This window comes from Chlamydotis macqueenii, chromosome 3, assembly GCF_036417535.1.
Source record: "Chlamydotis macqueenii isolate bChlMac1 chromosome 3, bChlMac1.mat, whole genome shotgun sequence".
Lineage (NCBI taxonomy): Eukaryota > Metazoa > Chordata > Aves > Otidiformes > Otididae > Chlamydotis > Chlamydotis macqueenii.
In genome coordinates this window covers 83,634,394-83,647,563 of record NC_141558.1, presented here as the reverse complement: position 1 = coordinate 83,647,563, position 13,170 = coordinate 83,634,394, and the positions used below count along the sequence as shown (strand labels likewise).

General features: G+C 43.1%; 1 protein-coding gene across 1 annotated transcript in view; it reads left to right on the top strand.

The window, feature by feature from the left end:
* Window positions 1-2,369, top strand: part of PLB1 (phospholipase B1) — an 87,170-nt gene extending 84,801 nt beyond the window's left edge. The window contains exons 57-58 of the mRNA XM_086744711.1: window positions 493-567; window positions 1,043-2,369. Coding sequence (XP_086600837.1) covers window positions 493-567; window positions 1,043-1,264 — 297 coding nt within the window. The 3' untranslated portion in view covers window positions 1,265-2,369. The remainder of the gene's footprint in view (window positions 1-492; window positions 568-1,042) is intronic.
* The last annotated feature ends 10,801 nt before the right edge of the window (window positions 2,370-13,170 follow it).

Here is a 13,170-nt window from a genome sequence, read left to right as displayed (position 1 = left end):
TCTCATTCTGCCTCTGTAACTCTACGTCATTTCTGAAGTCACTTCCATGATCATGCCACCTAAGCATCTTTCTTTCAGTAACATGCTGAGTAACATGACTAACATCTGTCATGTGGGTTTTTTCCTTTGTGGTTTATACTGTCGTTTGAAATGTGCACGTGGGAGAACTGGGTGTATAGTGAACCACTTTGTTTTAGCAGAATATTTAAAGTATGTGGTATTCAGAGTTATTTTCTCCTCCACTCAGTGTGAAAGGAGGAAAGGCTTCTCCTGTTCCTTGCTTCCTGAGGGAGTTTTTCTGCAGACAGTTCACGAGTGTTAAAATGTCTGGAAACTTTATTGTGATGCATCTTCTACCACATTTCTTCATTGCTGCAAACACCAAAAGATTGGACAAAAAGTTGTAACCACCCAAGTCAGGAGAGTCTGTCAGGAGAGTCTGAGGAGGGAAAAAAAAAAAATTGTGTTTACTATTGCTTTTCTCTTCTTCAGCTGGAGCCAGTTGGTGAAAAGCAGACTTACAACAACTTTACCCATGATAGATCAAAACTCAAGTGTCCAAGCTCAGTAAGTAAAGACTCTCCATTAATCACTTCTATTGTTCTGCTTTATTCTTATTGCTAAAGTTCTTTGAAAGAATATCTTTGTGAAGGCTTTAAATAGCTAAAATATAATCCTATTTTCTTACACACAGGAAAACCTACTTAAGATTTAATCCAAAAAATATATCCTCACTGCAGTGGAAAGCCTCTCATTTAAGTCCGTTTTAAGGAGTCTACGTATTTCCATTTGATTATCTAGAGCACACAAATTTGGAAATTATGCCATTGCTCCTGATTCTGAGATGGCTCCTTTTTTTGTTCTAGGAACTTTCAGGCACTAGGCAGGAAATAGTTTGGCCTAAGAGGGACAGAAGGCAGGAACAGCTGATAGTCTGTCTAAAGATTGACAATTCCTCTCTGGGAAGGGGCGATGGCATATTGTCTGAATGCTGCCCGTTGAGTGGTCTGTGGTCAGTAAAATCTTTGCTCTCCCTTTGTAGGAGAAACCCTTTCTTTCCACACTGAGAAATAGTGGATTCAGAAATTCAAATCTCAACTCGGAAGAAACGGAACCTTCGGTCCCCTACTGGGCTGTCATTGTGGCTGTGGTAGCTGGAGTCCTGGCGGGTTCTTTACTTATGTGGCTTGTGTCAGCAGGAAGGGCCAAGAAGTGCGAACATGGGACCGATGCAGAAAAGAACATTAAAACAACATCTTTGTAAAACAAGTGGAAAAAACATCTTTCTCTGCTGTGGCTGCTCTCTGGTGTGATGCAGAGATCAGCAGAATGAAAAAAAAACTGTTGGACATGAATGAAGCATCTTGGTTAGGCAGGGATTTTGGGGCTCAATAATCTTGATCAGAAATGTGCTGCAGAGTTAGCTTCTTCACGTCGGTCAAGTGATGGTGAAGTTCAAAGTGCTAAAGCTTTTCCTTCTGGGATGCAATTCTCTGTTTCATGAATATTATTAAACATATCAGTTGCTTGCATGAAGTGAGAAAACTCATTCATGCACGTTGGCAACTTAATTGTGCATCTGCCCCTTTTTCTTGTAAAACTCTGCATATAAGATGTTAGATATAAGTCCATGATTGCGACCTGGTATTCCCCAACAGCAAGGTAAGTAAGATAAAAAAGAAAAGCTGCAATTTCACATGTTAGATTCCAGCAAGACCATTGAGTTGGAGGTGCTAAGGTCATTCTACATAGGAAAGTACAATGTAATTGGAAGTATTTTTAAGCCAACTTTGGAGCAACCTGGAACATCGACGTGGCATCCCTGGTGCAGTGCTGGGCAGCACAGCTAGAATACACCCTCTTCACTGCCTTGGACTCCAGGCTCTATCTGTCTGGGACTGGACGTGGAGCTGAGCCATGCATGCCAATTCTCCTCCAGGACTAAATAGCCCAGGGGCAGTCCTGTATCCTCCTGCCCACTGCGGTGTGGCAGTTGGTTCCAGAATGAATCTTCCTGTGAAGGGAGGAATTTCTTCACTAGCATGCACTAGGGGATCTAAACAAAAATGAAGTGCCTACATGTCAACCCAGTCTGGCTGAACCCTCCTCATAGGACCTGTGGTGTGTTCAGATCTCCCAGACTTGAGTCTCTATGGTTGTTCTTCAAGGAAGAAGGTTTTTTTCAAAATTCTGATCAGGAGTTCAGAGGAGATCAGTTCTGGAAATTAGATATTCATTGTTTTATACTTGCAGGTCCATCCATACAGTCTACTAGTACAGATACTTCACAGGTTCCCTGTGATCTTGTTTTCCAATATCTTTGTTATTTCCAATGTCAAATACTTTAAATTTAGATTTTATTGAAGCCAGTGTGGTTTGTATGGGTGTGATTTTTTTTTCTTTTTTTTTTTTTTTTTTTTTTTTGTGAGGTGTACTACATTTCCACTCCAGAAAAGCAAATGAGCAGAAAATTAAAATGTTGCAGAAAAGAAGGTGTTCTGGGGTTCCTAAATGTACTCATTATGCACACAGAAGCTATTCAAACTCCTCCTTTTTCTATTTCACTCCTATCATTGTCCTTGCTAAGATAAAAAGAGGTGGGTACAATACAAGTTGTATGGTCAGGTTTCAGGGGCTGCAGCTTCACTCACCCTCCTCTGATCTGCACTCAGAGACTGGGCTATTAGTGGTAGGACTTTTATTTGGCTAAATCTATCCACAGATGTGTGTCTGAGTTTGGGAGCTCTACCTGCAGCCCCAAATGGGGATATATTTGGAATGCAAAACAGAAGCACCTGCATCTTGCTTCAGTGCAGTGCAAGCATCAGCTCAGCCATCTCTGCTCTGTTCCTGTCCCTGTCTTCACTGTGGGTTGTTAACTATCTACCTGACACCTCAACTGCTGGTATTTATTTAGCTTAGTAAATAGAAGCAAATACAGCCTCAAATTGGCAACGCAGGAGACAAATTTTACTGTATTCCAGTCCATTCCACAGCACCTTCACCTCAGAAACGTTCTAAGATACAAGCCTCACAAGTGAGGAACCTGAGCAAATATCCCAGTGGATCATGAAGGCTACAATCTCCTCTCATCCCTAAATGTTGTTCTTGTGAGTCCGTTTTTCTTCCTGGGAACTTTTATAGTCACTGTTCATACAGCCCTTGGCTTCAGAAGGAGTGAAAATATAGTTCTCTGCAGAACCTTTCATCTGTACTAGGTATTTCAAAGGCAATTCAAAACAGTAGTTCAGTGCTGACTTAACTTTCTAAATCGTGTGAGCATGCAGGAAGTCGGATGGAGGTCCTAGAGAATGAGTTAGAGCTACAAAATACTGCACAGTTTCTCACATCAGGTTTATCCTGCCTGGAGATAGGTACAAGTGCATCTTGGGTTTCATGCTGGTGCCCCCTGCTAGAATATCTTGACATCCCCTTTCCTCACTTAGAAAGCTAAATTTTGTTCTGAGCTTCTGAAAGCAAAAACATAAGAGGTGCAGCCAGTAGGGAAGTGAGGGGAAAGATAGCTCTTAGCTCTTCCACCATCCTGAAGGATTCCAGAGTGGAAGTCTTGTGGAGGAGCCCAGGTGACTCTGCTTTGGACTGCAGATCCTCAGTTCCCTGCGGCATTCAGCTCTGTAAGGAATGCCACCTTCACTGATGCTTTTGGGAACCGAGAAACAATCGAGCTTAAATTATATTGGCTCTGTGCTGCTTCTGCAGCAGGAGATTTTACCTCTGGTTTCTGTAGCTGTAGTGTAGCTCTACTGCACTACTACAGCAGCAGCACATAGGAGATGGAGCAGGAAATGTCAGGCTTCTTATTTAGTCTATGGAAATATCTTCTGGCATCTTTCTTTTGTAGACTGAAGTATGTGATGAACTGCACTGACATTTAAAAAAAAAAAATCAAAAATCATGCAGTTTGCAGCTGCTCCACAAGCAAAATTATTTCCTTGAAGATATTACTGCTGAGTGTTCCCTCTGTGCTCATTAAGCAGAGGTAATATTAAGCTGGAGTGAATGACAAATGATTAGGTCTGGATCTTCCTCTGACTGCAGTCAGTGTTACATTAAATCAGAAAGTAATCTGTCCATCCTGTCTGTCAGTTGTCTGTTCCCTCTCTTTTCTTTAATAACATGCCCTTGGTTTCAAATGCCCTTATGGCTTTTTCCCTCACTTGACGACTGAGTAGGCCATATTGCCTACTGATGCACAAAAGAAGAGAGGCTTGGGAGGAACATCAACTCTGTATGGAAAAATGCATTAAATGGATGCCATCTTAGCCCAGGACTTTGTTTTAGTCAATGGTGGTCTCACCCACCACTGAAAAGCAACTCTTCTGTGTAAAGTGATTTCCTAATGTCCCATGAAAACAGGCTTTACAAAGTCTTCTGCTGGAGAAGAGCTACAGCTCAGCCTGCATGAGAAGCCACTGTCCAAAGGACCCTTGTGGGTACTGGCCTTGCTGCCCTACTCAGCTTGTTGTGAAGGGCGTTGAGGCTGAAAGTTATGCTGTTGCCTGGTCGGGAGAAGTAATCTCTTCTCCAAACAGGGAAGTGATGGAGCCTGACAAGTGATGGCAAATCCTTTGTCTACAGCTTAGGCAGCAGCCAAGTTCAAGATCTGGCCTCCTTTGTTGCTGATGATGACCTCCCTCTGGTACAGTATCTCTATTTTGCTTTGTAAGGTCAAATGGCACAAAAGAGTTTCATCTCTGGTCAGTTTGCCCCGAAGTCCAGTTTAGGTGCTCGGTGACCTTAGGGAAAAGAGGGAAAATTCAGAAAAACCTCTGCACAGAAAAATTCTGTGTGGCTTTGGGGATTGCTAAGTGTTTCCTCCCACCAGCTTCTGGATAGTGAGATACAGATGTACTGATTACAAATGAGGTCATTTTAACAGCTGATCAGTAGATTGGGACATCTGTGCAAGAATTTTTTTACTTTGAGGGATATTTAGCTAAAATGTTGATGTGAAACAACCCCGCGCCAAACACAGGAGCACAGAAGAGCCCTGGATTTTTACAGCTCTGCAATTGTGTGATGCATGTTTGCTGAGGGATTTGAAGAATTTGCAATTGAAGGACCATAGTTTTGCAATGATTGCTCTTTTTTACTCTTTTTTTTTTTTTAGAAGGAAGGTATCTGGGATTTTGGGAAAAGTAAGACAAAAATCTATCCATAAAGTAGTTCACAAATTACTTAAATGAAACAAGTTTTCTGGGTATCATAGATCTCTGAACATGACAGAGAGGGATGCTCCTGAGAACTATCATGTTAAAACTATTTCTGTTCCAAGTACATAGTTTGCTTATCCAGGGATGAGAGATGTTTAACTGTCAGCAACTGTCCTTGCCACCACTTACCTTTTGTGGACACCAGATGCTACACCATCTTTCACCTATTGAACTCCTTTCTGAGTTCAGTAGATTTCTCTTGCACATTTTGAAACCCAACACGATCAACACTGGAGGGGGAAGATTATTAACTTCAGCTGCTTTTGTTGAACCTCCTAGTGCATAGCAGAAATTGTTCTGGTTTTGATCATTGGAGAGAACAGTTGCTCAAGGGAATAGATAGACAGCCCGTGGCTTGAGCAATTTTAGAAAACAAAGCCAACAAAACACAGGAGAGCTTATTTAAGGGGTGGTTAGAACTACTCACTGGCTAGAGGCTGGAAGAAGTGCCTTTATGTTTTTCCTCTTCTGTGACCTATGTAACTGTCACTTGTAACACAGTCATAACTAGATTAAGTTATTGTGGATTTTACTGAGAAATTCACTGAAATTCACTGAAATGTGTAGGTTTTCCCTAATCGCAGGCCTTCAGCAGGATTTGTAGATGGCAGGTATGGAAACATGCTCATGTCCTCTGTATAGGATCCGTGAACGTGTTTCAGTGGTAGGGTGCTTATACTCTCCAGGCCTTCTGCTTCCCTACAAGAAGGATTTAATAGTCCTTTTGGAGTAGTGGTGCTGCAGGACCATGGTTCAGTGAGAAGTAGTAGGGAATTTCTTCCATTGATACACAGGCTGACCCTGGAGTGAGTTATTTCAGCTTGAGAAACCAGCTGCTTCCAAACATCTGAGAGGGCTTTCTTATTGGTGTAAAATTATTATAGCTGTGAAGAAGGAAAGTGACCTGATACCTTTAAAATATCTGTATCATAACCAGCAAGGATTTTTTTTTTAAAAATTGCTTTTAGTGTTAAAAAACTAGCCATGAAGGAAAACCCATTAGCAACATTTGTTCGGATTAGGTGACTGCAAGCAACACCTGGGGGCCCCAAAGTGAAATAGTGGCCAGGGCGGCTCAGGAGAGCTGGGCCTTGGGCATTTCAGAAAAATACTTGTAACGGCTTCATACTGTGTGGATGAGGCAGGAAGTACTTTCCATGCTCTAGTACCAACTCAATTTTGCAGCCAGAGATTCCTGTTAAAGTCACAGGAATCGGCCAGTTCAGCAGCTCTTCAACTGCCAAGGATTTACCTGCAATTGGCAGGCTGCCCACAGGTATCCTCTGAATCAGCTTTCAGATCCAAGTACAACACAGGAGTTAGGAACAAGTGGGGAGAACATATCTGGGATAGATTAGGCAACAGAAATCAAGAGTGCACCTTCTGCAGGTTTCTAAGACTTGCTCTCAGCTTAACTCTCTCCTTTCAGCAATGATCTTGCATTACTTTGGTGCGGATGTAGGGATCCTTGGAAAGCTCACCTGTTCACAAGTACAGCCTTGAGGATCTGGAGTGCAGCCTCTCTTTAATGTCCCACAGCAAAACTGCATGATTATATGAATCATATAATGTCCCAGACCTTCTGGGGATCTGAGGCACTGACACACCGAGGCTGTTAATCCCAGACAGCCTCGGGTGGAGAACAGACAGCGAGATGCTTGCTGTAGGCAAGAAGATAACACTTCAGGGAAAGCGCAAAAGCACAACTTCAGGTATCTACATGCTTTTTAAGTCCAAAACCAGAGTTGTCCATGCATTCTGAAGAAGTGACATGGGACTTTGTGGATCATACTTAACAGTAGACATCTGTATTCCATCACTGTAAGTGTCAGCTACATAAGCTTTTTTTGTGCATCTGGGCTGAGAAGGACGTAAATGCCTCTCAGCCTTTGGTGTAACATTTATCTATCATGTACTTGTTTTGTGGGATGAGCTGACCTTTTCCTGCTGCTGCTCCTGCTACACTAGTCGAACCACCTCTTTGCCCTTTCCCCTACCTGAGACATCCTTTTGGAACAGCTGCCAGCAATCTCTGGTGCAAGGTGAGTAAATAAGCCAGCCTGGCAATTAGGACATTCCCCTGGCTGTTACTTATTCAACAATGAAATACTCAATGCCTTTGCTGAAGCATCGTCTAAAGCATTTTACAAATATTTATGAGGGTAATTTGTGTGTCCTAACATTCCTGTGAGGTAGTCTTATTACCCCTCCACTAAAGATGACAAAATTTATGTGCAGAGAGGTGAAGTGATGTGCCCTGGGCTACGTGATGAGTCAGTGACTGAGCAGGAGATTAAACCCAGAAGTCCTGGCTCCACAGACACAACCCAGTTGTGTAACCACCACTATACATCTTATCACTCAATCACTAACATAGCAAGACTGGTAGCTGTGCCAATTTTACATCTGTTTTTCTCCTTAGCTTGAATGCAAACACCACAAAACGGTGGCAGTCTGAGCGAGTGGGCAGAGAGCGTGGGGAGCAGCAAGCGCTGGGGTGTGCAGGTCACTGGGGACCAGGTCTGCTCTGATCCTCCATATCCATACAGGGATCCTGAGCACTGGGCAGCACTTTGGCAGAGACCCAGGCTGTGATTATTGCAGGGCGGGGAATGGAAAGGTGAGAGAAATTCACTGCTCTCCCATCCTGCTCCCACTTGCATTACCCACACCCAGTAATTAGCTTGCCAGGTTCCACCTCCAGCCTGTGAGATGCAAAGTTGCAGGTTGCACTCTCTCCTTGCCTAGCTCTGACGGGATCCTTGCATATTGCAAAGATTTTGGGGGATCTGATCTCAGATCTGTTTACATGGTGAAGGTATGTCCTTTAGAACAGGGGAAAAAAAAAAAAAACACAACCTATTGAGAAGAAATTATGTTGCTGAAATGGATTTTTTTTCTTGCGTCGCTGGTCTGTTTGTCTTTCATTTTTTACTTGATAGAAGAGAAATTATGGGAAAAAGTGGACCTAAAGTGAAATTTTAATTTCTGAATGTTATTTCAAAGACTATTTAATTTCAGAATATTCAGAAGTGCAGGATGTCTGCCTTTAACTTATTTTCCAGCTGAAAGCATATGGTTGAAAAATATCACTGATATGGAATCTTTACATTTTTTTATATTGCCATCCTGATTTTTTGAAATGGAAACTAAGTCTAAAGCATCGGCAGGTCCAGGGAGAAAGAAAAGTTGTTTCTTCTGAATAGTTACAGTAAATTCAAAGTTGTTATTTCATAGAATCATTTAGGCTGGAAAACACCTGCCACATCTACACATCTTTTAAATACCTCCAGGGATGGTGATGCGACTACTTCCCTGGGCAGCCTGTTCCAATGCTTGATAACCCTTTCAGTGAATAAATGTTTCTTACTATCCAATCTAAACCTTCCCTGATGCAACTTGAGGTCATTTCCTCTCGTCCTATCACTTGTTACCTGGGGGAAGAGACTGACACCCACCTCACTGTTTCAGCGCTTGAGAGGCAGCTTCGCTGCAGAGCTGACTCCTGTATTGATCAATGGGAGCCGTTTGTACCAAGTAACCATGCCAGCTATGAGAGCAACAACAGACTAAAACCACTGTCGCGCACAGTCGTCATCCACGCTGCTTGACAGTACCAGTGTGTAGCTCTAAAACCAAATTATCAATAGCCATCTTCAGCAAGAAACTCTGCAATGTAATTATTGTAGCAGTTGCAGCATGTGTGTGACCATATTGATTTGGTAAGCCTTTCTCACTCACTCCAACAGCAGCTCAGAATTAAAAAAGGGAGGCTGGAAAAAAGGGAAGAAGGAAAAAAGGGTATTTTTCCACAGAAGGCTGCCTCCCAGCAGCCAGCATCTCCTCCAGAATGCTCATGGTTTATACCTTCAGCAAACTGCTCTGCTTGACCTAAATTGGCAGTGCCACTGCTGGAAGGGGACAAGGGGTTACAGAAGGGGGGAGAATACGGCCCTCCCCATGCTGCTCCATCCAGGGAAGGGAGAGATCTGCTTCAGTAAGAAGCCTGGTACCGGCCCTGCTTATCCTCTCACCTGCAAACAATACCACAGAGTCGGAGAACTGCTCTTTGGGCCTCCTCCCATCTTCCCATTAGACCATTTTTAGCAGAAACCTGTAGCTTACTCATGCAGCGTTTTTGGGTTTTGAACCATCGTGACTTCACATGACAGCAGTTGTGAGCTGGAATAAATCCGCTTGACGGGAAACACGGTTTGCCTCTGCAAATTACCAAATCCTGCGATGATGTTATTTACCAGTGTGCTCCCCTTCGGTCCTCCTTGGAGATGCCCCAACTGACTGCTTGCTGTGACAATCTAATTATAACTGAGCTTGGCGGCAAGCACCCGCTGCCTTCGGTTTCTTTTATCTCATCGCGCTGGGCAAACAGAAGTTAGATACTTCAGAGCCCGCTCCCTGCATGAAACTGAAGGAATTCAGGAATTTATTAGAAAGGCATTAGCTTCTCCTTTTCTCTCTTTTTTTTTTTTTTTTTTTCCACTGGAGCTCATCCAGATGGAGCACAAACAAGGAGAGGATAAACGCAAGTGCTCTGCCACCCTGAAAGCACGTGCTGACGTCAGCTTTCATGAACTGGCACTTTAATCATCGCATGGGGAATGTTTCTCTCTCTCTCTCTCTTTGCAGTTCTCTTCTCAGTGCACCAACATTAGCATTTATGGCAAGGAAGATTTATTTTCTTTGCTGGTTAAAAGAGTAGTAAATTCGTAATGCTTTTACAAGCTGCCAGACGGAGAGCTCTGCAGATCCGAAATCCTGTAGGCTCAGACTGGGTGCATCAAGGGCAGGAGAAGGGCAAGCTTCTTCCCATATGTATTTCCACTTGCATTAACAGCTAAGCTGAAAAGCAAGAGGCTAGTCCAGTCAGCATACACAGAGAAGTTATCAGCTTCTTCAAGCCAAACAGCGCAAAATGGTCTGGGGGAAAAAAAAAAAAAAAAGAGTATAGGGTACCAGACATGAGGAAGAGATGGATTAGGGACCTCCAGAGGCCTTTTTGAGGCATGTAAGCTAAATTTTTCAGAATTAAGCACTGAAAATTAGCAGACTAATTTTCTGTTCATGTGCCAGGCCTCAAACAAGCATTTTGCTCTCTTCCTTCACCCAAGTGTTCCTGGCTGGACAACAGGTAATTGGACTTTGACCCCTTCCCACAGGAGCCAGGAGAGATGAATTTGCTAACGCGTGTGTAAGAGCATTTTGAGCTCCGCAAGAGGAGCTCTGCATAAGTGCTTTGCATTTATGGTTATCTAACTTTCTGCTGGGGTTTAGCCTGGTCCGCTCCTCTGCACCTACTACTGCCCAGTTGTATTTTCTGTATTTCCTTTGCATCCTGCACACACCAAGGAGCCTGTGTGAAGCAAGAGTACGATGCGGCCGCCCTTTCTTGCCTGTTTGCAGTTAGGGGTGCCAAGGGGTGAAATTCTCTCTCCTGGCACAGTGGCCTCCATAATGCATGAGTTTGGGCAGATCTCAGTGGAGCAGTTTAAAGAAAGATTTCAGTCTTTATGGTGCAGGGAGGTTACCTCACTCTAACCATTCAGAGCTGTGCCAGAGAGGGGGGAAAAAGATGACAGATACTAATGATGCTAGAAGGCTATTGTCGATGTGGATACAGTCAGATGGTCCCATCAGCTGCTTTCATTAGACCGCCTGCTTCACAATAAAGTGGTTTCCTAATTATAGCCTTCACTTCGCCCTCCGTACTGTACAGTCCTGCATCATCAGGTGCTGCTGCTTCCTCTGTGCTTGCTGGAGCGCACTGCAGCACCCAGCTGTAGCGCTGAGCTGCCTCAGCGTCAAGGCCCCACTCGCCCGTGTAATTAAAGGAGGATTAGAGATGGATTTGTGGCACTGACATTCTTACTCCGTAACTCTTGCACGTTGTGGCTGTTGCTTCTTACAAGGCCTTATGTGGCTAGAGGCTTGCAGGCATCTAAACCAGCCATATATATATGCAGGTATGTATAAACACATGTATATGTGTCTGTCTATCCCGGTTAGTGATGCATTTCCCAGGTATTTGAAAACTTCTGTAGTGGTATGTAAGAAACACAGACAAAGAGATAGGGACCAAGTGCAAAAATTGTCATTAAAGACTTAGCTGGGATCCACTTTCTCCTAGCTCCATCTCTCAGACACACAAAAAAAAAAACCTCATGAAAACTACAGCTATTCCTTCCCACCAACCCCACAGCCACCATACTTTACTCTCTTATCTTTTAAAAACAGATACTCCCTCTTAGTTGCCTCTGCCTCAAAAAACCCAAATCTCCAGTTGAGCAGCCAGCAGCTCTCAGCTCAACTCAGACCATCACACATCATGAGCTGTCTGCTGGAAAACTGAAAGTTTAGGGGGTTTTAATAATTAGTTTGAATGCTTTTTATTTACTTTTTTTTAAAATTTGGAGTGCTTGGTTAATGCTTTTTAAACTTTCAAGGCTGGAAACATTTTTTACTTTTAAATGAGAATAGCAATTTTCATGTAATTACAGAGTTGCAGGAGCAAGGGCTTTAGAAAACAGCACCAAATATTGTGAAATTCATGATACAATCATCACAGCGTTCCTGACATCAGGTCACAATTTGACTTGCTAATACTGGAATCCTGGTTTTGTTTTCCTTCTCTCTCTCAACCTACCGCTTGCCCAGCCATTTTAAAATACAAAGTTGCTCAAAATGACCACTCTGCCCCTAAATTTTGCTATGGTCCACTGCTCACTAGAAGAGATTTGATGGCATAGCTCTTCCTGCAGTTCTTCTAGCGCACACTCAACTGGTGCCCACCAGCCTTCTGCCACTCGCCCCTCTGAGCTCCTGGGGTACAATAAACTACATTCAGTGACCGCTTTCTTTTGCCATTACAAATACATTATAAATACATTTTTGCTGATATAATGTGATATAATTTTTCAGCACACCATTATTGGATATTGCTACACTGATTAGAATTGGACAGAAAGACAATAACCAATTACAGCCACTGCAGGCCAGTAAAAAAAAAAAAAAATGGTTCCAGAGATATCCATGGTTTGCAAATTTTGGATGGTGGTGAAGTGTCCTGCTTTCACTTTTGGGGACTTTTTGGAATAAAACATTTCCTTTTTCCATGTGAAATGTTTGTTTTCATAACAACACAAAAACTCCACAGGCAGATTAAAAAAAAATTCCTTCTTCATTATGATAAATCCTAAACAATTATTTTTCGGGGGTTTGCAACATTCAGATTTTATTCCAGTGTGGAAAGAAGGCACATGGCAAACTCACCATTCACATGAGAGGTCTTATCCTGTACTTAGCCCTGTTGGTGGCAAATATTCCTGGTAAACCGGTGCCATTCTGCTCTGAGCTGGTAGCAGCAGAAGTACTGGGTACAATAATACACTCTGAGGATGGCAGAATACCTGGCACAATTGAGATATTTGCAGTGTTACAGTTGTCCCCCAATGTTCAAGCTGTTTAGACCAAAGGTTGCCAAAATGTAGGTTTCTAGCACCCAAAGCAGCTGCTACTGCTGCGCTGAGCCCTTGCCACTTCTGTGGGGGCTGTGGCACCCTGTGGTACCCAGGCCAGTTTAGAGAGCTCAGGTGGGTTTTTTTAATTCTGTTTTTTTTGGCAGTACTCAGTAACCTCAGAAACACTTGATGACTCCATTGCAGTGAGCTGTTACTGTGTAAACAGTTATTTTAAATACTGTGTCCTGAAATACCCACCTCATGGTCAAGGGACATAGTCATATATTATTGCTCTGTGACACCATATAATCCAGAGAATTGCCTGGCAGGTGACAACTGTAGTGCCTTCTGGAGTCACGTGGATCTAAATAGTCATCACTAGAAAGCAGCATTTCAGGCCCTTACTGACTCTTGACGGATAGCTGATCCTCCAGGATGACCTCATGCAATCACTTCTAAGT